This window comes from Eschrichtius robustus, chromosome 5 (genome assembly GCF_028021215.1).
Source record: "Eschrichtius robustus isolate mEscRob2 chromosome 5, mEscRob2.pri, whole genome shotgun sequence".
NCBI lineage: Eukaryota > Metazoa > Chordata > Mammalia > Artiodactyla > Eschrichtiidae > Eschrichtius > Eschrichtius robustus.
The window spans coordinates 137,307,939-137,324,117 of record NC_090828.1 but is presented as its reverse complement, the minus strand read 5'-3'; the positions used below and the strand labels follow the sequence as shown (position 1 = coordinate 137,324,117).

At 59.1% G+C, this 16,179-nt stretch overlaps 1 protein-coding gene across 1 annotated transcript in view; it reads left to right on the top strand.

The window, feature by feature from the left end:
* HS6ST1 (heparan sulfate 6-O-sulfotransferase 1) overlaps positions 1 to 15,300 on the top strand; it is a 43,136-nt gene extending 27,836 nt beyond the window's left edge. Inside the window, exon 2 of the mRNA XM_068545330.1 lies at positions 11,898 to 15,300. Within this exon, the coding sequence (XP_068401431.1) occupies positions 11,898 to 12,606 (709 nt within the window). The 3' untranslated portion in view covers positions 12,607 to 15,300. The remainder of the gene's footprint in view (positions 1 to 11,897) is intronic.
* Positions 15,301 to 16,179: the final 879 nt, after the last annotated feature.

Genomic DNA, 16,179 nt, shown 5'->3' with positions numbered 1-16,179 from the left:
TTAGTGTCATCAGCCAGCAGGAGGCAGGGCTGGAGCGGGGCTGGAACCAGAGGAGAACCTGTCCAGGAGGCCTGCCCCGCATCCCACAGCCAAGGTGCCCAAGTCCAGGGCCGGGCAAAGTCCAGGACTTTGGCTCTTCCCCTCCCGGGATGGCCATCAGGAAGACGGTCACAGCTGCTGGGTAAAGTGGTTCATCTCAGGGCTGGTTCGTCCTCACTGCAGGTCTGGATGTGTTTTTTTCTTTATGCAGACCACTCTGACTCTTAATTAACTCACTGTACTTTAAAGGAAGTGGATCGTAAATTGTGTCCATAGTTTAGTTAAAAATACCACCACTCCTGACTGTTGTTTGGCAAGTGGTCAGCAGGTGGCCAGGGCCAACCTTGCCAGGTGACGTGTTCATGTGCCTTCTGGGGCCTGTGGCTCAGCAGGTGACCAGTTCTCCCCAGGCGGTTACAGGCTCCGGGGGCCTGAGCTCCAATCCCAGCACTGCCACCAGCCAGCTCTGTGGCCAGTTTTGCTGTTTAACCTTTCTGGACCTCAGTTTCCTTATCTGCAAAATGGGAACATTTTCTTCCTGTAGGGTGTCTGGCAGTGTCCAGGATGACCAGGGTAAAGCCTTGAGGGTTCACTGAATTAATGCAGTTATTACTGAACTTCTGATACCCCAGGCCTCGCCCCAGACCTGGCTGGCCTCACCACTGATCGTGCCTGGGTCCTCGTGCATTGGTCCTGGAGTAGATGGATTAGGTTCAGAGACCAAGATAGGGTGGAAATTTATTCCTCTCTCTTTGAAAAGGAGCCCAGCGTAGGCAGGCCAGGCAGGTGGTGCAGCCGCTAGACGCACCAGGAACCCAGGCTCTTTCTCTGGCCCTACCATCCCCAGAAAGCAAGGCTTCTGCATAATGGTCCAAGACGACTGCTGGCCCTCTGTAGTCACATGCATGTTCCAGCCAACAGGAAGAGAATGGTGGGGGGGTGGGGGGAGGTGTCTCTAAAGACATCCTGATGGCCAGGCTTAGTCACACAGCCGCACCTGGCTACAAGACACTTCCTGGGCTTCTTCCTCCTCAGAGATTTCCATGCTGTTTCCTAAACCTGTGGAGCCACCTGGGGGCCCACGTGAGCGCCACTCCCAGTAGCTGGACTCTCTCCCCGCTGTCTGTAAGAATTCAGCTCCCTGGGTGAGCCAGGAAGGGCCTTCCCACCTTGTTAGAGGTGGGCGGGGCAGGGAGCAGAGTTGTGAGGCCAGCTGGGCCCCAGCCTGCGGAGGGCACATGCCTCCGGGCGTGCCCCCTGCTGGGGAAGGACGACAGGGCTCCCGTGCCCAGGTGGCCTTGGGCTGGCATTCTCCTCGCCACCCGTCCAGCTGGGACGACCATCAAGGGACCTGCGCCCACCCCAGAGCTTCCATTCTGGTACTGCCAAGGATTGTGTCGGCTTTAGGCTCTGCCTGCCCTGGGTGTCCGGGGCGCAGGGGCTCTGGGAGGACTGGCCCACCTGTGTGCACACAGCACCCGACCACTGATGCCGCGAGGCTGCTCTCCCAGCCCGGGTATTTTGGGAAGCAGAGTCAGTTAATCGACAAAAATAACAGCTATGAGTTCACAGCTGCTCTGCGGACACGTTGCCCAGGAAGAAAGGCCTGAGGCCAGCGTCTCCTACCTGCATCTGGAGAGGGGCTCCCCAGCCTGCACTGCCATCTCAGCACTTGCGGATCTGGGTTTTTCCTGCAGGTACCCGGGAGGGGCGCTGTGCTTTGGTGCAGGGAGGTGAGTGCTGGCCAGAGCCGGTAGAGACTGTCCGTTCCATCAGCTGGTTCCCTCCTGTGCTGCCGGGGGTGGTCCGGCTCCCCACCCATGCCGCTCAGAGCGGGGCCCGCCTCTCCTCCGACCCGGCTCCTCTCGCATGGGCCCGCACTGCTCACTCAGCCGTGGTGAGGATAGGGAGGTGACACAGCTGACAGCTGCTGGGCCCTGCCCTGGGGAGATGTGCCTTCCTGTCACAGGAAGGGGAGGACGCAGCCAGCCCACACGGGCACTCAGCTGCTTCCACCTCACCGTGGGAGTCAGAGCCAGATCAGGCTTGGGTTTTCTCAAAGGCCTCAAATCCCTCATCTGGGTTCTGTGCTGCGTTGTTCTGTGGCGTGAGCCACGCTCCCGGAGCTGGCCTGACCCACCCGCAGCACTGTCCAAGGCCAGGGGGCCATCGGGGGCAGCAGGCGTTTCCAGGCCGTGGGCTCTGGGGGGCACCTGGCCTGAGGTCAACAGCACGCAGTGCTGACGAGGGCCTAGCTCAGTGACCTAATGACCAAGGTGGTTCACGCCATGACCTCCCGAAGGGTGTCAGCTTCTTGCTGGGAGGGGGACCCGGACCTTGGTGAGCGAGCAGGCACCCCCGCCCTGGGATGCTCCCCAGGCCCTGGGGTGGGACGGGCATCAGAGCAAGGCTTTGGGAGGCTCCTGCACACCTGAGCAGGCCCCATGGCAAGTTCTGCCCGGGGTCCTCCCTCTGAAGTTCCGGAGACCTCTCAGAGTATGGTTTTTTGAAAATTAACCATCTGGATACTGGCTTCACGGTGTGGCCTTTGTCCTCATGAAGGGACTCCTGGGCCCTGGGAGACCACAGTACGGAGTTGGGGTAGAGGGGGCCTCAGGTACCCCTCACAGAGTTTCCCTTGCTGCTCTGGGACCCCAAAGCTCGTCCTGGGGGAGAAAGTGGCAGTGAAGCCAATCCCCCTATGGCATTAATTTTTTTTCAGTGACTGTATATCTGGAAGTAATACAACAGTATTTCTTTAAAAAAAAAAGAAAAGGTTGTAATTCTAATCCTAAATAACAGTCCTCACACGCAATTAGGGAGCTGCAGCTCTGCTAGCACTGGTAGAAAAATCCAGCTTCGTCTCAGGGTCTGAGTTTGTTCCTGTGAGTTAGAACCTTGTTCACAAAAGCCCTGCCCTTGGATCCCCCGGAGCGGAGGGGGCAGCTGGCGTCCTATCACAGAGGACACGTGAGCACAGAGCTTGCAAAGCTGGCCCTTTCTGATGGCCTCTTTGCACCCCAAGCAACAGGGATGTTTTATGACCTTTATTACTTGACTTCAGTTACATAAATGACGTGTGCTCACCGCGGGCAATACAGAGTATATAAAGAAGAAAACGGGTGTTTTTGTTTTTCTGGGTTTTTTTTGGTTTTTTTGGCCACACTGGGTCTTCATTGAGGCACACAGACTTCTCTAGTTGTGGCACGTGGGCTCAGTAGTTGGCGGCGTGTGGGCTTTCTAGTTGTGGCACGTGGGCTCAGAAGTTGCGGCGTGTGGGCTTTCTAGTTGTGGCACGTGGGCTCAGTAGTTGCAGCGTGTGGGCTCTCTAGTTGTGGTGCACAGGCTCAGAAGTTGTGGCACACAGGCTCCCTAGTTGTGGCATGTGGGCTCAGTGGTTGTGGTGCGTGGGCTTAGTTGCCCCGCGGTGTGTGGAGTCTTAGTTCCCTGACCAGGTATCAAACCCGCATCGCCTGCATTGGAAGGCGGATTCTTAACCACTGGACCACCCGGGAAATCCCAAAAAATGTTAAAGTCACCCATTTGGGCATATGAGTGTTCACTGAACTTTCAATTTTTAAGTTTGAGTTTTTCATAATAAAATGTTGGGGAGAATCCATAGTTTCACTCTTCTGAGAGCCGCTGAGTAGTGCCTTCTGTCTCCGCACCGGCAGGCACAGGCCCTTCTGTGCACCAGCAGGCTTGCGACCATCTGCGCCCTTGGCTGCTGCAGGACCGTCTGCCGTGTGTGTCTGCCACTGACTTCTGCGTCCGTGTCTCCTGTAATGGCCAGCGTGCCACCAACATCCTGCAGCAGACTTGCCGCATCTCAGCCCTGCTCTTTAGAGCAGACTCCTTCTGGAAGCATAATTGCTGATCCAGCCCGTCACCCAGCCACAGAATTGTGCACCCACCCCTGCTCTGGGCTCCGGGCTCCCGGCTCCCAGGAGGAGGGTCAGGAGTGGGGTTTGGGGCAGAAGAGGAAAGCTCCTCCAGCCGTGGGTGTGACCCGAGCGAGGGGAGGGGCCGTTTCTGCTTCCGAGGCTTGCATCAGCCGCCCACCTCTGCGAGCCCGGTTTCCTCATCACTGATAAAGTCCGCGGGATACAGAGCGGACCTCCCAGTCGGGACTGTGGGCTCCGACTCGCCCGATGCCCACAACAGCGGGCAGGAGGGGGAGGGGCTTCTGAGGACAGTGAGAAGGGCCCTCTCCCTGATCCCAGCCCTGCGGCAGGGCAGGCCCCCTGCCACTCAGCCACCTCGCAGCTGTCACCTTCCAAGGAAGGAGTGCAGAGCTGCACCTTGCAGAATTTTCCCAGAGGCCGTCTGAGTGTTTGTCATCAATAAAGCAGGGCTTCCGGGCTGCTGGTCCCGTGAGAACTCAGACTCTTAAAACTTTAGAGCTGGCCGCTCCCTGACAGCAGTGTTTGCACCCAAGAACAAAACACATTCCTTGTTCACTAGGATGTACACGATTGTGGGATGCACCGAACCAGGGCACACAAAAATGTCAGAACAGCCACGGTCGCAGAAAGCATTAAACAGAGCATAATTAAATGCAAGGAAGCATGACGCGGTCGGTTCACATGTGGGCTCTTGGGAGTGGTTGTAGACCGGGCAGGCTAGAACTGTTTCACGGCATGAAGTTTCTTTGAAGTCTTATGTTCTGTCTTTGAATCCATGTGAATTTTGCACTCTGTGCCACTTCCCATCGGAGCTTGTTTTCCTGTAAATGAACAAGACCCTTCTCTGTCCGGCCCCGCCTGCACCTCAAGCCTGCACCGCCCCCTTCTCAGGTCACGAAGGGCTGTGTCCCCACCGTCTCTGAGAAGCCTTCCTGACCTGCCCCGTTGGTAAGCGGTGCCATTCATCACCTCCTACTGCCCTTGTTGGTTCCGCCCCACCCAGCCCAGAGCGCCCTAAGAGCCCTGCCCGCCTCTGAGCCTGGGCTTATCCTCTGTGAAAGGGGAGAAGTGCCTGGGTCCCGGGCTCTGCCTGGCACATTGCAAGCCTGTTGGCTGTGGCCACTGGTGCCGTTGTCAGGGCCCTGGGGGCATTGCTGGTTTATGTCCTTTGCTGTGCATCCGCGGCCCTGGATGCCATGGGCTGTCTCCACGCTGAGCAGGGCACTGCGGTGTCCCCAGTACATAGGCCTGCCTTCCAAGAGCTTGCCCGCATTGGGGTGAGAGGGTGGGGTGAAGACCCTGGGGAGAGGGATGGCGCATGGTGGCGGCCCGAGTGACCTTGCACACGGCTGCAGAGGGACGACCTCGTGCCATGTCCTGCCGCCAGCAGTGGACCGTGTGGGGTGCCGGCTGGCTGGCTAGATGGTGGCGAGCAGCCAGTGGCAGAAGCTTCAGGGGAAGAGGTGTGAGCAGGGCCTCCTTGTCACCCCTCCAGTCCCAGTGTGTGCCCTGCTAGGGTGACAGCGCTGTGAATCCTGCCGCCAACTCACAGGCAGGACGGTCTGGGCTGGGGCGTGTCTGCGCCGCTCCCTGGGTCCGTCCTGGGACGTAGCGGGCAGCCCTGCTCCACGGAGACCTGCCCTGGAAGTTGGGGTGCAATGGGCTCCCACTTAGGCCAGGATGTGGGTTAGGGCTGTGCTTGCAGAAGGTGCCAGAAGCCTCCCACCCTGACAGAGCATAACTTGCCGACAAGTCACTAAACAGGGTCCCTGGTCTCCCGCGTTGGGATTGGCAGCAGGAAAGGGGAGCCCCAGGGGGCGGGGCGCACTGTTTGCTGGCCCTGTTTGCACCCCAAGGCCCTCCTGGATGGGAAGCCGGCCATCGGCTGGGAGCTCCAGCTCCGGAGGAGCTGTGGTTCCTTCCCGGAGGCAGGAGCAGTTGACTCGCTATCATGTGGTTAGTTCACAAGCCACAGGGCGGCCCCGACTGACCCAGAAGACTGGCCACCCTCACGGTCCCCAGAGGTGATGCCCCCAAGGGGTCCTCCCCTCCCCCGTGGAGCCTCTCCCTACTCACATTGGCATGTAGGAAGGGGTCAGGGGTAAGGAAAGGGCTGCAGACACCTGGAATTGGCTGGCACAGAGGTGGGAGGGGAAACCAGACGCTTTGAGGAACTGAGGCCCCAGGTTTGGCAAGAGTGCTGGTCCACCTGCAAGGCCAGCAGGGGCCTCGCAGCCTGCCCTGGAGAACGTTGGTTTTAAAACTGCTTTCCTTATCACACGTGTTTGGGAAATACAAAAGAAGTTGCGTGAACGTACCTAGGGAATAAAGCACAGGATGCACACCTGCACCCTCGCTCCTGCCTTAAGCACAAGGGCGTGATCAGTGCCATGGACGCCGCCACGGACTAGCGCGGTCCCTGCCGCCCCCGCTGCCACCCCGCAAGACGCCAAGGCTAAGCTCTGACGGGAGGGCTCCTGTGTATCACCTCATCACCTTTTTCTTTTCACTGTTTTCAGTACATATGTACGTACCACTAAATAGCATTTTCTTTGGTTTTATTTTTAGAAACTTGATAAACCATATCGTTGCACTCTGTTACAGTTTCTTAATTTGCATTCTTTCTGCAACATCTTATGCATCATATTTACCCAAGTTGCCGTTGAGTAGCTGTAGTTTGTTCCTGTTTGTTGCTGAGCAGTGTTCTGTTGGAAGAATACACCCCGTTTGTGTACGCATGCCTCTGCGGCGGATGTTTGGGGCTGTCACCAGCAGAGTGCTGTGGACTGTCTTGTCCACACCTCCCAGGACGCGTGGACGAGGCTTCCCCATGATGTGTGCCTAGGAGAGGACTCGGGGGGGGTGAGTGTGAGGGTCACGGGGTGAGTGTGTGTGCGCCTTCCGCCTTCCCATGAAGTCACTCCACAACAGCTGTCCCAGTAAGCATTTGTCACAAGTTGGCCTTGCCCCACTTTGTTTTGCTGCTCCAGTGGGTATCACGTTGTGGCTGAGTGTGCTGTTCCCTCGATGACTAATGAAGGGGAGCGTCTCTCCGTATGTTTTTTTTAAGCCAGTTTCCACATTGTTTTAGTGTTTTTAGTTACAAGAATGCACACATGCTTAAAGACAAATAGCTCCAAGCGGTTTATGATAAAAACCCAACAGATCTCCTTTTCCTTTCCAGCTTCCCCAAAGAACCTCTTGCAGCTCTTTTTGGTAGTCTTCATGTATTGACTTCCGTGTTTCTGAGTCGTGTATAGTGCTATTTCACTGATTTAAATGCTATCTGTGTACTTTCTGTTTTGACAGATGAAGTGTTCTTATGCCCTTATCCTTCTCCACACCCCACCCATTCTCCAAGGAGAGTTAAAGCTCAAGTTTTTATTCAGTCACTTACCACTGTTTATATCATGATGTCTCTAAAACCACTGTTTTCTTCTGAGCCTAGTAGCATACTTCATTTTTTTTTTATGTAACTTTTCGTTTTCCCTAGAATTAACGATTGCCCTACTTTTTACTTGCTTTGTCTTCCATCTTCAGAGACTCAGTTTTTTCCAGGTGATTCCAAAGATCTGCCATGTACCTACCATTCGTTTTTCCCACCAGTGCTGTGTTTTGTCAGGTAATCTGTCTGTGCCCCTTTTTCTGGAAGCCCTGTCCCTCTGCTCCTGGCAGACCCAGCGGGATGCCCTGTGGACATCTGGGATCTCTCCTGGGTTCGAGCTCCTGTGTCCCACACTTTTTTTTTTCTCTCATCTACTATATGAGATACATACTCCAGTATCTTCCTAGAGCAGGATTCACAGAAAACAAATTTCCCAAGCCTTCACGGGTGTGAAGCTTGGCTGGGTATGAGATACAGTTGGTCTATTTCCTGTCAGCATTTTGAAGCCATCGCTCCATCGATTCTTAGCGTATGGTGTTCCATAGAGAAGTTGAGTCCCACCCTTTACGGGTCCTGGTTTTCTGTCCACGCGCTTCCTGGGTCATGTCTGTAATCCTGGGTCTGGTCTCCACGTTCCTTTGCTGGGCAGTGGGCGAGCCATTTCACGCTAAATGAATTAGGTGCTTGACTCCTCATTGTTTCTTTTATCATCTCCTCCGCCATGTCCTCTCTGTCCTCCTTCTGGAACCCTTGCTGGTTAGCAGTTGGACGGCCTGGATGGGCAGATCCTGCTGGAGGGTGAGAGGCAGAAGGCCCCCTGTTTGTGGGGGACCCCAGATGTGAGTGCAGGGGGAACTTCGCTCTGGGGCAGAAACCCTGCAGTTTCCTCTGGGGTGCGGCTGGGGCAGGGGCTGGGTCCCCCATGAGCGTGCAGGCCGTTGTTTGGCCCCCTGCCCAGTTCCTCGTGTCTCTGAGCCATGAGCGCCTCCAGAGAACACACATCTGGTTTCGTCCTGGGCAGGGAGCTGCCTGGACGTGGACAGTCGGTCGTCTGGGGGGTCTTCTGCCCCCGCCACACCTGCCCTCTGCTCACTTTTGATCAGTGCCCTCGCTCCCCCTTCAGTAGCCGGTAAAGCTGCCCTGTCTGCTGATGTGCCTAACGGGCAAGGGAGGGCAGAGCGAGTGAGACGGGAGCAGGAGTGCTGAACAGAGGGTGGCCAGGGCACAGGCCTGTGGCCACGGGTGCCTGCTGTGTCATGACAGCAGAGCAAGCAAGGGCCACAGTGGACCGGGAAGCGGAGGTGGGGGGTCAGGCGTATGCGCTGCTGAGGAGGCCAAGCAAGTACAGGAGTACGCGCCCACAGGGGCTCCCGTGCCGTCCAGGCAGGAGCAGGGCGGGGGCTGGGCAGTGACCAGGGGCGGCTGGCCCCGCGCACAGGGTCTAGGGTCTGCCTGGACCCTTAGTCTCCACCACAGGCCGTGTTGGGAGGACAGAATCGGGGGCCCAGGGCCTGGCAACGTCCTGAACAAAGAAGGCTCAGCACGCCCCATCCTAACACCGCCCGCCCCGGTCACCATGGGCGAGCCCCTGCTCCTGTCCAGCCAGGCCGGCATCCAGGGATGCAGCAAGGAGCAAGGCCACCCCGCTCAGCACCCATGTGGTGCGCAGGGGAGCCGTGGGGGTCAGCGTGAGCACGGGGGCTCAGGGGGCTCAGTCAGCTCTGGCTCCAGCACGCCACAGGAGGGCTAGCGGCCCCGTCCCCCTCTCAAGGGTGCACTGAGATCTGTGAGGGTCTGAGGGGCAGCTGGACTTCTCCAAGCCTGCCCTCGTGGTGGGCGGTGGCAAGTGCTGACGCAGGACTCCAGGCCTACGTGACTGCAGAGGCCTGCGGGGACACAGATGCTGGGGCGGGCGCTGGTGCCCCGCTGTGCACCGTGAGTTCTTGCCCTCAGAGGTCACCTTGCAACCAGGTTGAACCCCGAGTGCCTTCGATGGGGCCACATAGACAAATCTTTGTCCGTTGACACGTCGTACTCTGGTTTTCTGTGTCCAGGAGAATCCACCACGCTGGCCTGCCCGTGTGCACACGGTGTGGGGAGGGCCGAGGACAGGACACGGGACCAGCCGGGCTCAGCAGTGGACGCGGTGTGTGCCAGCAGCCTGCACGCAGCACTGTGTTTGCCCACGTGTGTTTCTAGGTGTATCTCTGTGTCTGCCTGTCTGTTGTGGCCTCTTTAGAAGCAGTTGTCGTGGTCAGGATTTATAAATGTCATATACTAGGTCTCTAGAAGGCTGGCCCTGGGATGAGCTGACCTCCTCGTCCTGGCTACACTGAAGGTCTTTGTCACCGGTCCCAGTCCCCCTAACCAGGGTCTGCAGAGTGGGGCCACCCGCCCTACCCCAGTGCTGAAGCCACTGGGGGCCTCCAGGTAGCTGCCTAACCTCTCAAGGCTTGATTTCCTCCACCGGGGGCTGAAGGTGCTGTGTGAGGGGCCTGCCCCGAGGCACCTTCTGTCTTGGACCATCTGGCCCCTGCCAGTCTTGTCCCCAGGGGGGCACCATGGCCCTGCTTAGCACACACACAGGAACCAGCTCCCTGCCGCCCCCTCCCTACCGCAGAGTGAGCTGAGAGGTCAGTGGAAAGGTACCACTGTGACAGAAGCCCAAGAGGGAGCCGTGTCTGCAGGACGAGGCTTCCCTGGGAAGTGGCTCTGGCTGAGGTCTAGGGTATGAGTCAGAGTCAGCTGATGAAACAGAGGGAGGACACAGTTCGTGCAAAGGCCCCGGGGTGTCTTCTTGGGAGCCAGCAAGGGGGGCGTGGTCCCAGTGGTCAGAGAGGAGCTGGGAGGGCACAGGTGGGCCTTTGTTCTTCTTCCAGGGGCAGCCAGAGCCACCAGGGCACGTTCCACAGGAGCTGGGAGGAGGGGGTCACATTGGGGCTGCCAGCCACCCCGACCCCACCCCAGGGGCTGGGACGTGAACCACCTGCAGAGGCCAGGAGTGCGCTGTCAGCACCTGGGCTGGGGCAGGGCGTGTGAGAGCTGACGGGGGCCCGAGGCACAAACAGGAGAACCCCAGCTTCGTGGAGGGCTCAGGAGTCAGGATGCCCGTCCTGCTCTCTCCTCCCTGCGGACTCCTCCCCCAGCCCCCTGGGTGCCCTCTGCCCAGGCCTTCTGCCGCTGTCTGCCGTTCCTGTGGTTTTCTGAATGGGCCCCCCTTAGGCTGGGGTGACCCCCAGTGGTACCCCGTCACCTTCGCCCTTGCTAGTTACCACGCCCGCACCCCAGGGCCCCCTTGCCCCCTGGGAGCTGCGGTCAGATCAGGGCACTGCCAGACCCTGCGAGGTGTCTTGTGCCCCCGTGGCTTCCCAGAGGGCAGTGTGAGGGCTGCTCTTGTTGGGCCTCTGTGAGGAGGGGGCAGTGTGGGTGCAGCTTCCATGTTGCCATCGGGCAAGGGCCGGGGAAGGGGGGAGGGATCCCCCCCAGGAGTGGTGTGTGGGACCCAGTGGGGTCCTGCTGCCCACTTCCGAGGACACTCTAGGCTGCTCGCCCCAGGCCCTGGTTCCCCTCGGCCTGGGACCTGCCCCACCTGCTCAGGCAGCTGCTCTGCCAGCCCTGGAGGTGGGGCTCCGAGAAGAGCCGCAAACCCCGCCTGGGGCGACCCACACCCACCAGGCCCATCACAGTTCCTGGCACTGGGGCCGATCATCACAGTACACCCTGCAGGGACCTGAATCATCCCGGCTGCCTCTCACCCCGAGGGAGCAGGGAGAAGGGGGCACAGCCCTCCTTGAGTCAGCTCTCCCATGGTACGGATGGGTGCCCCTTACCCGCAGCGTGGGGAGGTGGCATCGGTGCCCAACTCCTTGGGGGTTGGAACAGTTCCTGGGAGACGATAAAAATTATGTTACGGCTCACCCCGGGGGCTGGGTGGTCTCCTGGTGCCCCTCCCCCACTGGACCTCTGCTGGAGCCTGGGGTGGAGTGTGCCCAGTGGGAGGCCCTGACCCAGACCGGCCGTGCAGCCTGGGACTGTGAGTGACTTCTCAGTGGCCCCTTGGGCTGCACCAAGCCTGCCACTGTGACAGCTCTGTAAACGTCTGGTTCCAGGTGGTATGGACTCTGAGGCCACTCTCCTCCACCCCCTGCAGGGCAAAGTCAGGTTGTCCCTCCCAAGGTGCGAGCAGGCAGGAGGGCACGCCTGGGGCTCGGGGGAGGGCCCCAGAGGAGACCCTGGGCCAGGGTTCAGGAGGGCACCAGGGCTGGGCCCTGCAGGACACTGCAGCAGTCACACTCGGCATTGTGGTGGTGGCCTGAGACCTTTGCAGGTTACATCACATCTCACACCTGGGTTTCTCATTCAGCAGTGGCCCTTTGGAGACCTGAGATGTGATGGCTGACCTCAGAGGTGAAGCCACTCCCCGGGGGTCCCATAGCGTAGACGCTGAGCAGAGCCATCCGACTCAGGGCTGCAGCCTCCCTCTCCTTCACGCCCCCAGTGGTCCCTGCGTGCCCCACCCCTGCCTGGCGCCCCGGCCTCACCTCCCCCCCGCTCCCGTCTCGTTGCAGGAAGTTCTACTACATCACCCTGCTGCGAGACCCCGTGTCCCGCTACCTGAGCGAGTGGCGGCACGTGCAGCGGGGGGCCACATGGAAGACATCGCTGCACATGTGCGACGGGCGCACGCCCACGCCCGAGGAGCTGCCGCCCTGCTACGAGGGCACCGACTGGTCGGGCTGCACGCTGCAGGAGTTCATGGACTGCCCCTACAACCTGGCCAGCAACCGCCAGGTGCGCATGCTGGCCGACCTGAGCCTGGTGGGCTGCTACAACCTGTCCTTCATCCCCGAGGGCAAGCGGGCCCAGCTGCTGCTGGACAGCGCCAAGAAGAACCTGCGGGGCATGGCCTTCTTCGGCCTGACCGAGTTCCAGCGCAAGACGCAGTACCTGTTCGAGCGGACGTTCAACCTCAAGTTCATCCGTCCCTTCATGCAGTACAACAGCACGCGGGCGGGCGGCGTGGAGGTGGACGAGGACACCATCCGGCGCATCGAGGAGCTCAACGACCTGGACATGCAGCTCTACGACTACGCCAGGGACCTCTTCCAGCAGCGCTACCAGTACAGGCGGCAGCTGGAGCGCCGGCAGCAGCGCCTCCGGAGCCGCGAGGAGCGCCTGCTGCACCGGGCCAAGGAGGCGCCGCCGCGGGGGGACGCTGAGGAGCCCGGCCGCGTGCCCACCGAGGACTACATGAGCCACATCATCGAGAAGTGGTAGTGGCGGCCGGCGGGGGCAGGTGGGACCAGACAGACTGACCGACACACACGGCCCCCAGAACTCGTGGGAAGAGGACCCCCGTCCGCTCGCCAGAAGACGGACAAACGGTTGAGGGAGGGGAAGGGGTGGGCCTGGTGGGTCAGTTCTTCCCACCCTCCCAGGCCGGGGCTCTGAGAAATCAACGTGGGAACCCTCTGGGTCAGAGGGAAGGGTGCTTGGAGGACCCCCCCGACCAGGCCTGCAGGGCTGGGAGCAGGTATGTCCCCGCTCTCCCGTCCTCATGGTCACAACGGCCACAGGTTTGAAGACTAGAAAAATCCAGTGCAGTGGAAGACGGACCTGCCAGGCCAGGTGTGTGGTCACGCCCACCAGGCACACGCCCGCTGCCTCCCCCACCCCACCCCCCACAGGTAGCTCAGCCTCCAGGGAACCCCTGGCCCCAAGGCTGCGTGGAGACACGGCAGCCCTCTGAGGTAGCCTCAGGAATGGAGCTCCCAGCTCACCCATCTTCAGGGTCAGGGCCCACCCCGTCTGAAGCCAAGAAGACTCTAGTCCAGCCCCTGGGAAGCCCACTCCCCTCTCTAGCCCAAGGTCAAAACCCACAGTGTGGCTTCATGCTTCGGGTCAAGAGATCAAAGCACATCACCTGGGGTCCCCCACCCTGTTTTCCTCAGTCCCCAGACCAAGGGGCGCTGTGGGGAGATGGGCCCCATGCTGCACTGCCCCCTTGCATGGGCGGAGGGCATCCCAGGAGTAGGAAGGCCGTAGGTGAGGATGCTTCCACCTGGGTCCAGGCAGACCTCCCAGCCAGACCAGCTCAGACAGGAAGGGGGACAGAAATCAAGAGCTCTCCCTGCCCGCATTGTCCTTTCTGACCCTCTGGGCTTTGTTAGTGGGCTGCCCCCAGCCCCAAGCCCATGACTTGGACATTTAGGTGGGACTTAGACCCATTCCCCCCACAGCCCCGTGTATAAAGTTCAGCCAAGCCTCCGTTGGCTGGAACGCTGCAGACCACAGCCACTGCCCCCGAGCCATACTTTGGGGCCATGGTGGTTCAGGACAGCCAGGAAAGGGTACTCGGGCTTTCAGATTCTCCTGCAGGATTGGAAGAAACAGCTCTGGGTGGCTCCCCTAGTACCCAGACACACAGCCCCCCGACCCTGGGCTCTCCCCGCGTTTTCCTGCGCCCTTGCCCCTACCAGCTGGTCAGGCCTGTTCCCCGCAGCCCTGCAGATTGGAGAAGCCATGTTCAGTCCATTGTAGACACTTGCCCCACACCCGTCCCTCCTGTGCTCGAGGAGGCCAGGCCAGCGTCGCCTCTGGACGTGCACCCCCCGACATGAGACCCGAGACCTGGTTCTGGAGAGCTGAGTGTGAGCCCCACGCCCGAGGTGGAAGGGCACCCCGTCTCCCCAGGAGAGGAAGCACGCGTGCCCGGCGGCTGCAGGCCCGACTCAAGGAGGGTGGTGAGGGCCCCGGGCCCCCTGCAGCCTCCTGGGCAGATCCTGCCAGGGTTCCCTGCCCCATGTTCCCCTTGGCCACCCTAGCTGCCCTCCTGTGGAATGAGGGGGTGGGAGCCGAGACCCTTCCGTAAGCACCAGAAGGGTTGGGGTGTTGTCGCATGAGGTGGCTACCCAGGAGCCAGCAGCTTTAGTCTTTGCTTGTCTGGCCTGAGGGCCCCCCCCTTCCAGCTTCCTGCGCTGGCCACTTCATCCTGCAGTCCAAGGACAGCGCAGTCAGCAGGCCCCCGAGAGCGGACACGTCGTGCTGCGGAGGTGAGCGCTCAGGTGGCTCTTTTAAAGGGGTGTGAAGGTCAGCATGGGAGTCTGCTCCGATACTCATCTGGGGCGGGCGTGCTCCAGGGAGGAGGGTGGGACACGTTCACGAGAGCTCTGGGGTCTTGCACGAGCACCTGCGACGCTAGGGGCTTGCTGTGGCCTCCCACTGGGAGGAAGTCTGTTCTGCATGAGCCCCGCCGGGCACCCGGCCAGTGGCCTGGCTCAAGCAGCCCTCCCCAAGGTGCGCTCCTGAGGGTGTGGGCCTGAGTGCAGGATGTGTTTTGTACATAATGGAGTGTTTTAACTCATGGCCCGTTGTCCCAAGTCACACGGTCTCCTCGGTTTCTTCACTGCATCTGGAAGGAGGTCCTGGCTCCGGCCAGCATCCAGGCAGGGGTGCCAGTGACAGCACCGGCTGGCAGTGCCCCTCGGCCACTCGGGTCTCCCGTCCAGCACTGCCGGCTCAGGACGCCTGCTCTGAGGTAAAGGCTTCTTGAGCCTGCAGCATCTCCTCCAGCACCACGGGCTGGGGCTCCAGGGAAGGGATGGCCTCCCCAGGGCTCTTCCCAGGGCCGAGGGACAGGAGCAGACATGCCGTGAGCAGACAGCTCCCCGCTCCCACCGCCCCCGGCCTTCGGTGGCCTCTCTTGGAGGAGGCGTGAGGGACGAGAGAACTGTCCAAACAATGAGTCTGTGAACGTTTTGGGAACTGGAAGAGTTTAACTTGAACCCAGGAGCGTTTAAAGCTTTATTTATTTATAGCTTCTTATTAAAAAAAAAAAAGTGTTGAGAAGAAACCTTTTGGTGACTCATACAAAAAAATGAGTTGATGATGGAAACACAAGTCATAATCATCTAATTGTTTTTGTCTAGGTCAAGATGAATGTTAGCAGATGAAATAAACCCTGAAAAGGAACGCTGGTGTGTGTGGTCTGTGGTCACATAGCAACGCACCTGGCGTGGCGCCGTCCCGGTTTGATTTTCGAAATGAGCATCTGTGAGCTCGCAGGAATCACACAGGAGCAGACGGGCTTCCCTCAGGAGCAGGCGGTGGCCCAGCGAGAGAGGAGTTAACACACTGTGTCACTAAACCTTGCTTTGCGAAAGTAAGAAATGTGACTGTCATCACCGCAAAGAATAACTTAGGGACTTCCCTGGCGGTCCAGCGGTTAGGACTCGGCACTTTCACTGCCGAGGGCCCAGAATCCATCCCTGGTCAGGGAACTAAGATCCCACAACCCGTGCGGCGTGACCAAAAAAAGAATAACTTATCAGTCATTAATTATAGGACTTGAAAAGATGAGGCCCGCTTAAGGGAAGACAGAGCAATTCAGACATCGTGTGCTTATTTTCTGAGCCTCCTTCCCCTCAACTTTAATTTTGAAACATTGCAAATGACAGGTTGAAAGAGTAGGTCATGGACACCATAAACCCTTAGCTGAGATTCCCCTGGATTAACATGTGTCACATTTTGTTATCCTGCACTCCCACTCATTTTCTGTCTCTGCGCACATGCATCACACACGTGCACGTGGACACACGCACATTTTTCTGAAACATTGGAAGTTGCAGTCCCCAGAATACTTCAAAATACTTCAGCATGTACCTCCTAGGAATGACATTCTGCCACATACACACACACACACACAAAACCATTATCATATTCCTGAAATTTAACAAAAGATAATATTAGCTGATGTACAGTCCGCATCCAAATTTTCCAGTGGTCCGTACAGTGTCCTCAGAATGTTCCTGTGACCCTTGCGGCGCTCAGCTGTCACGCCTCTACTGTGTC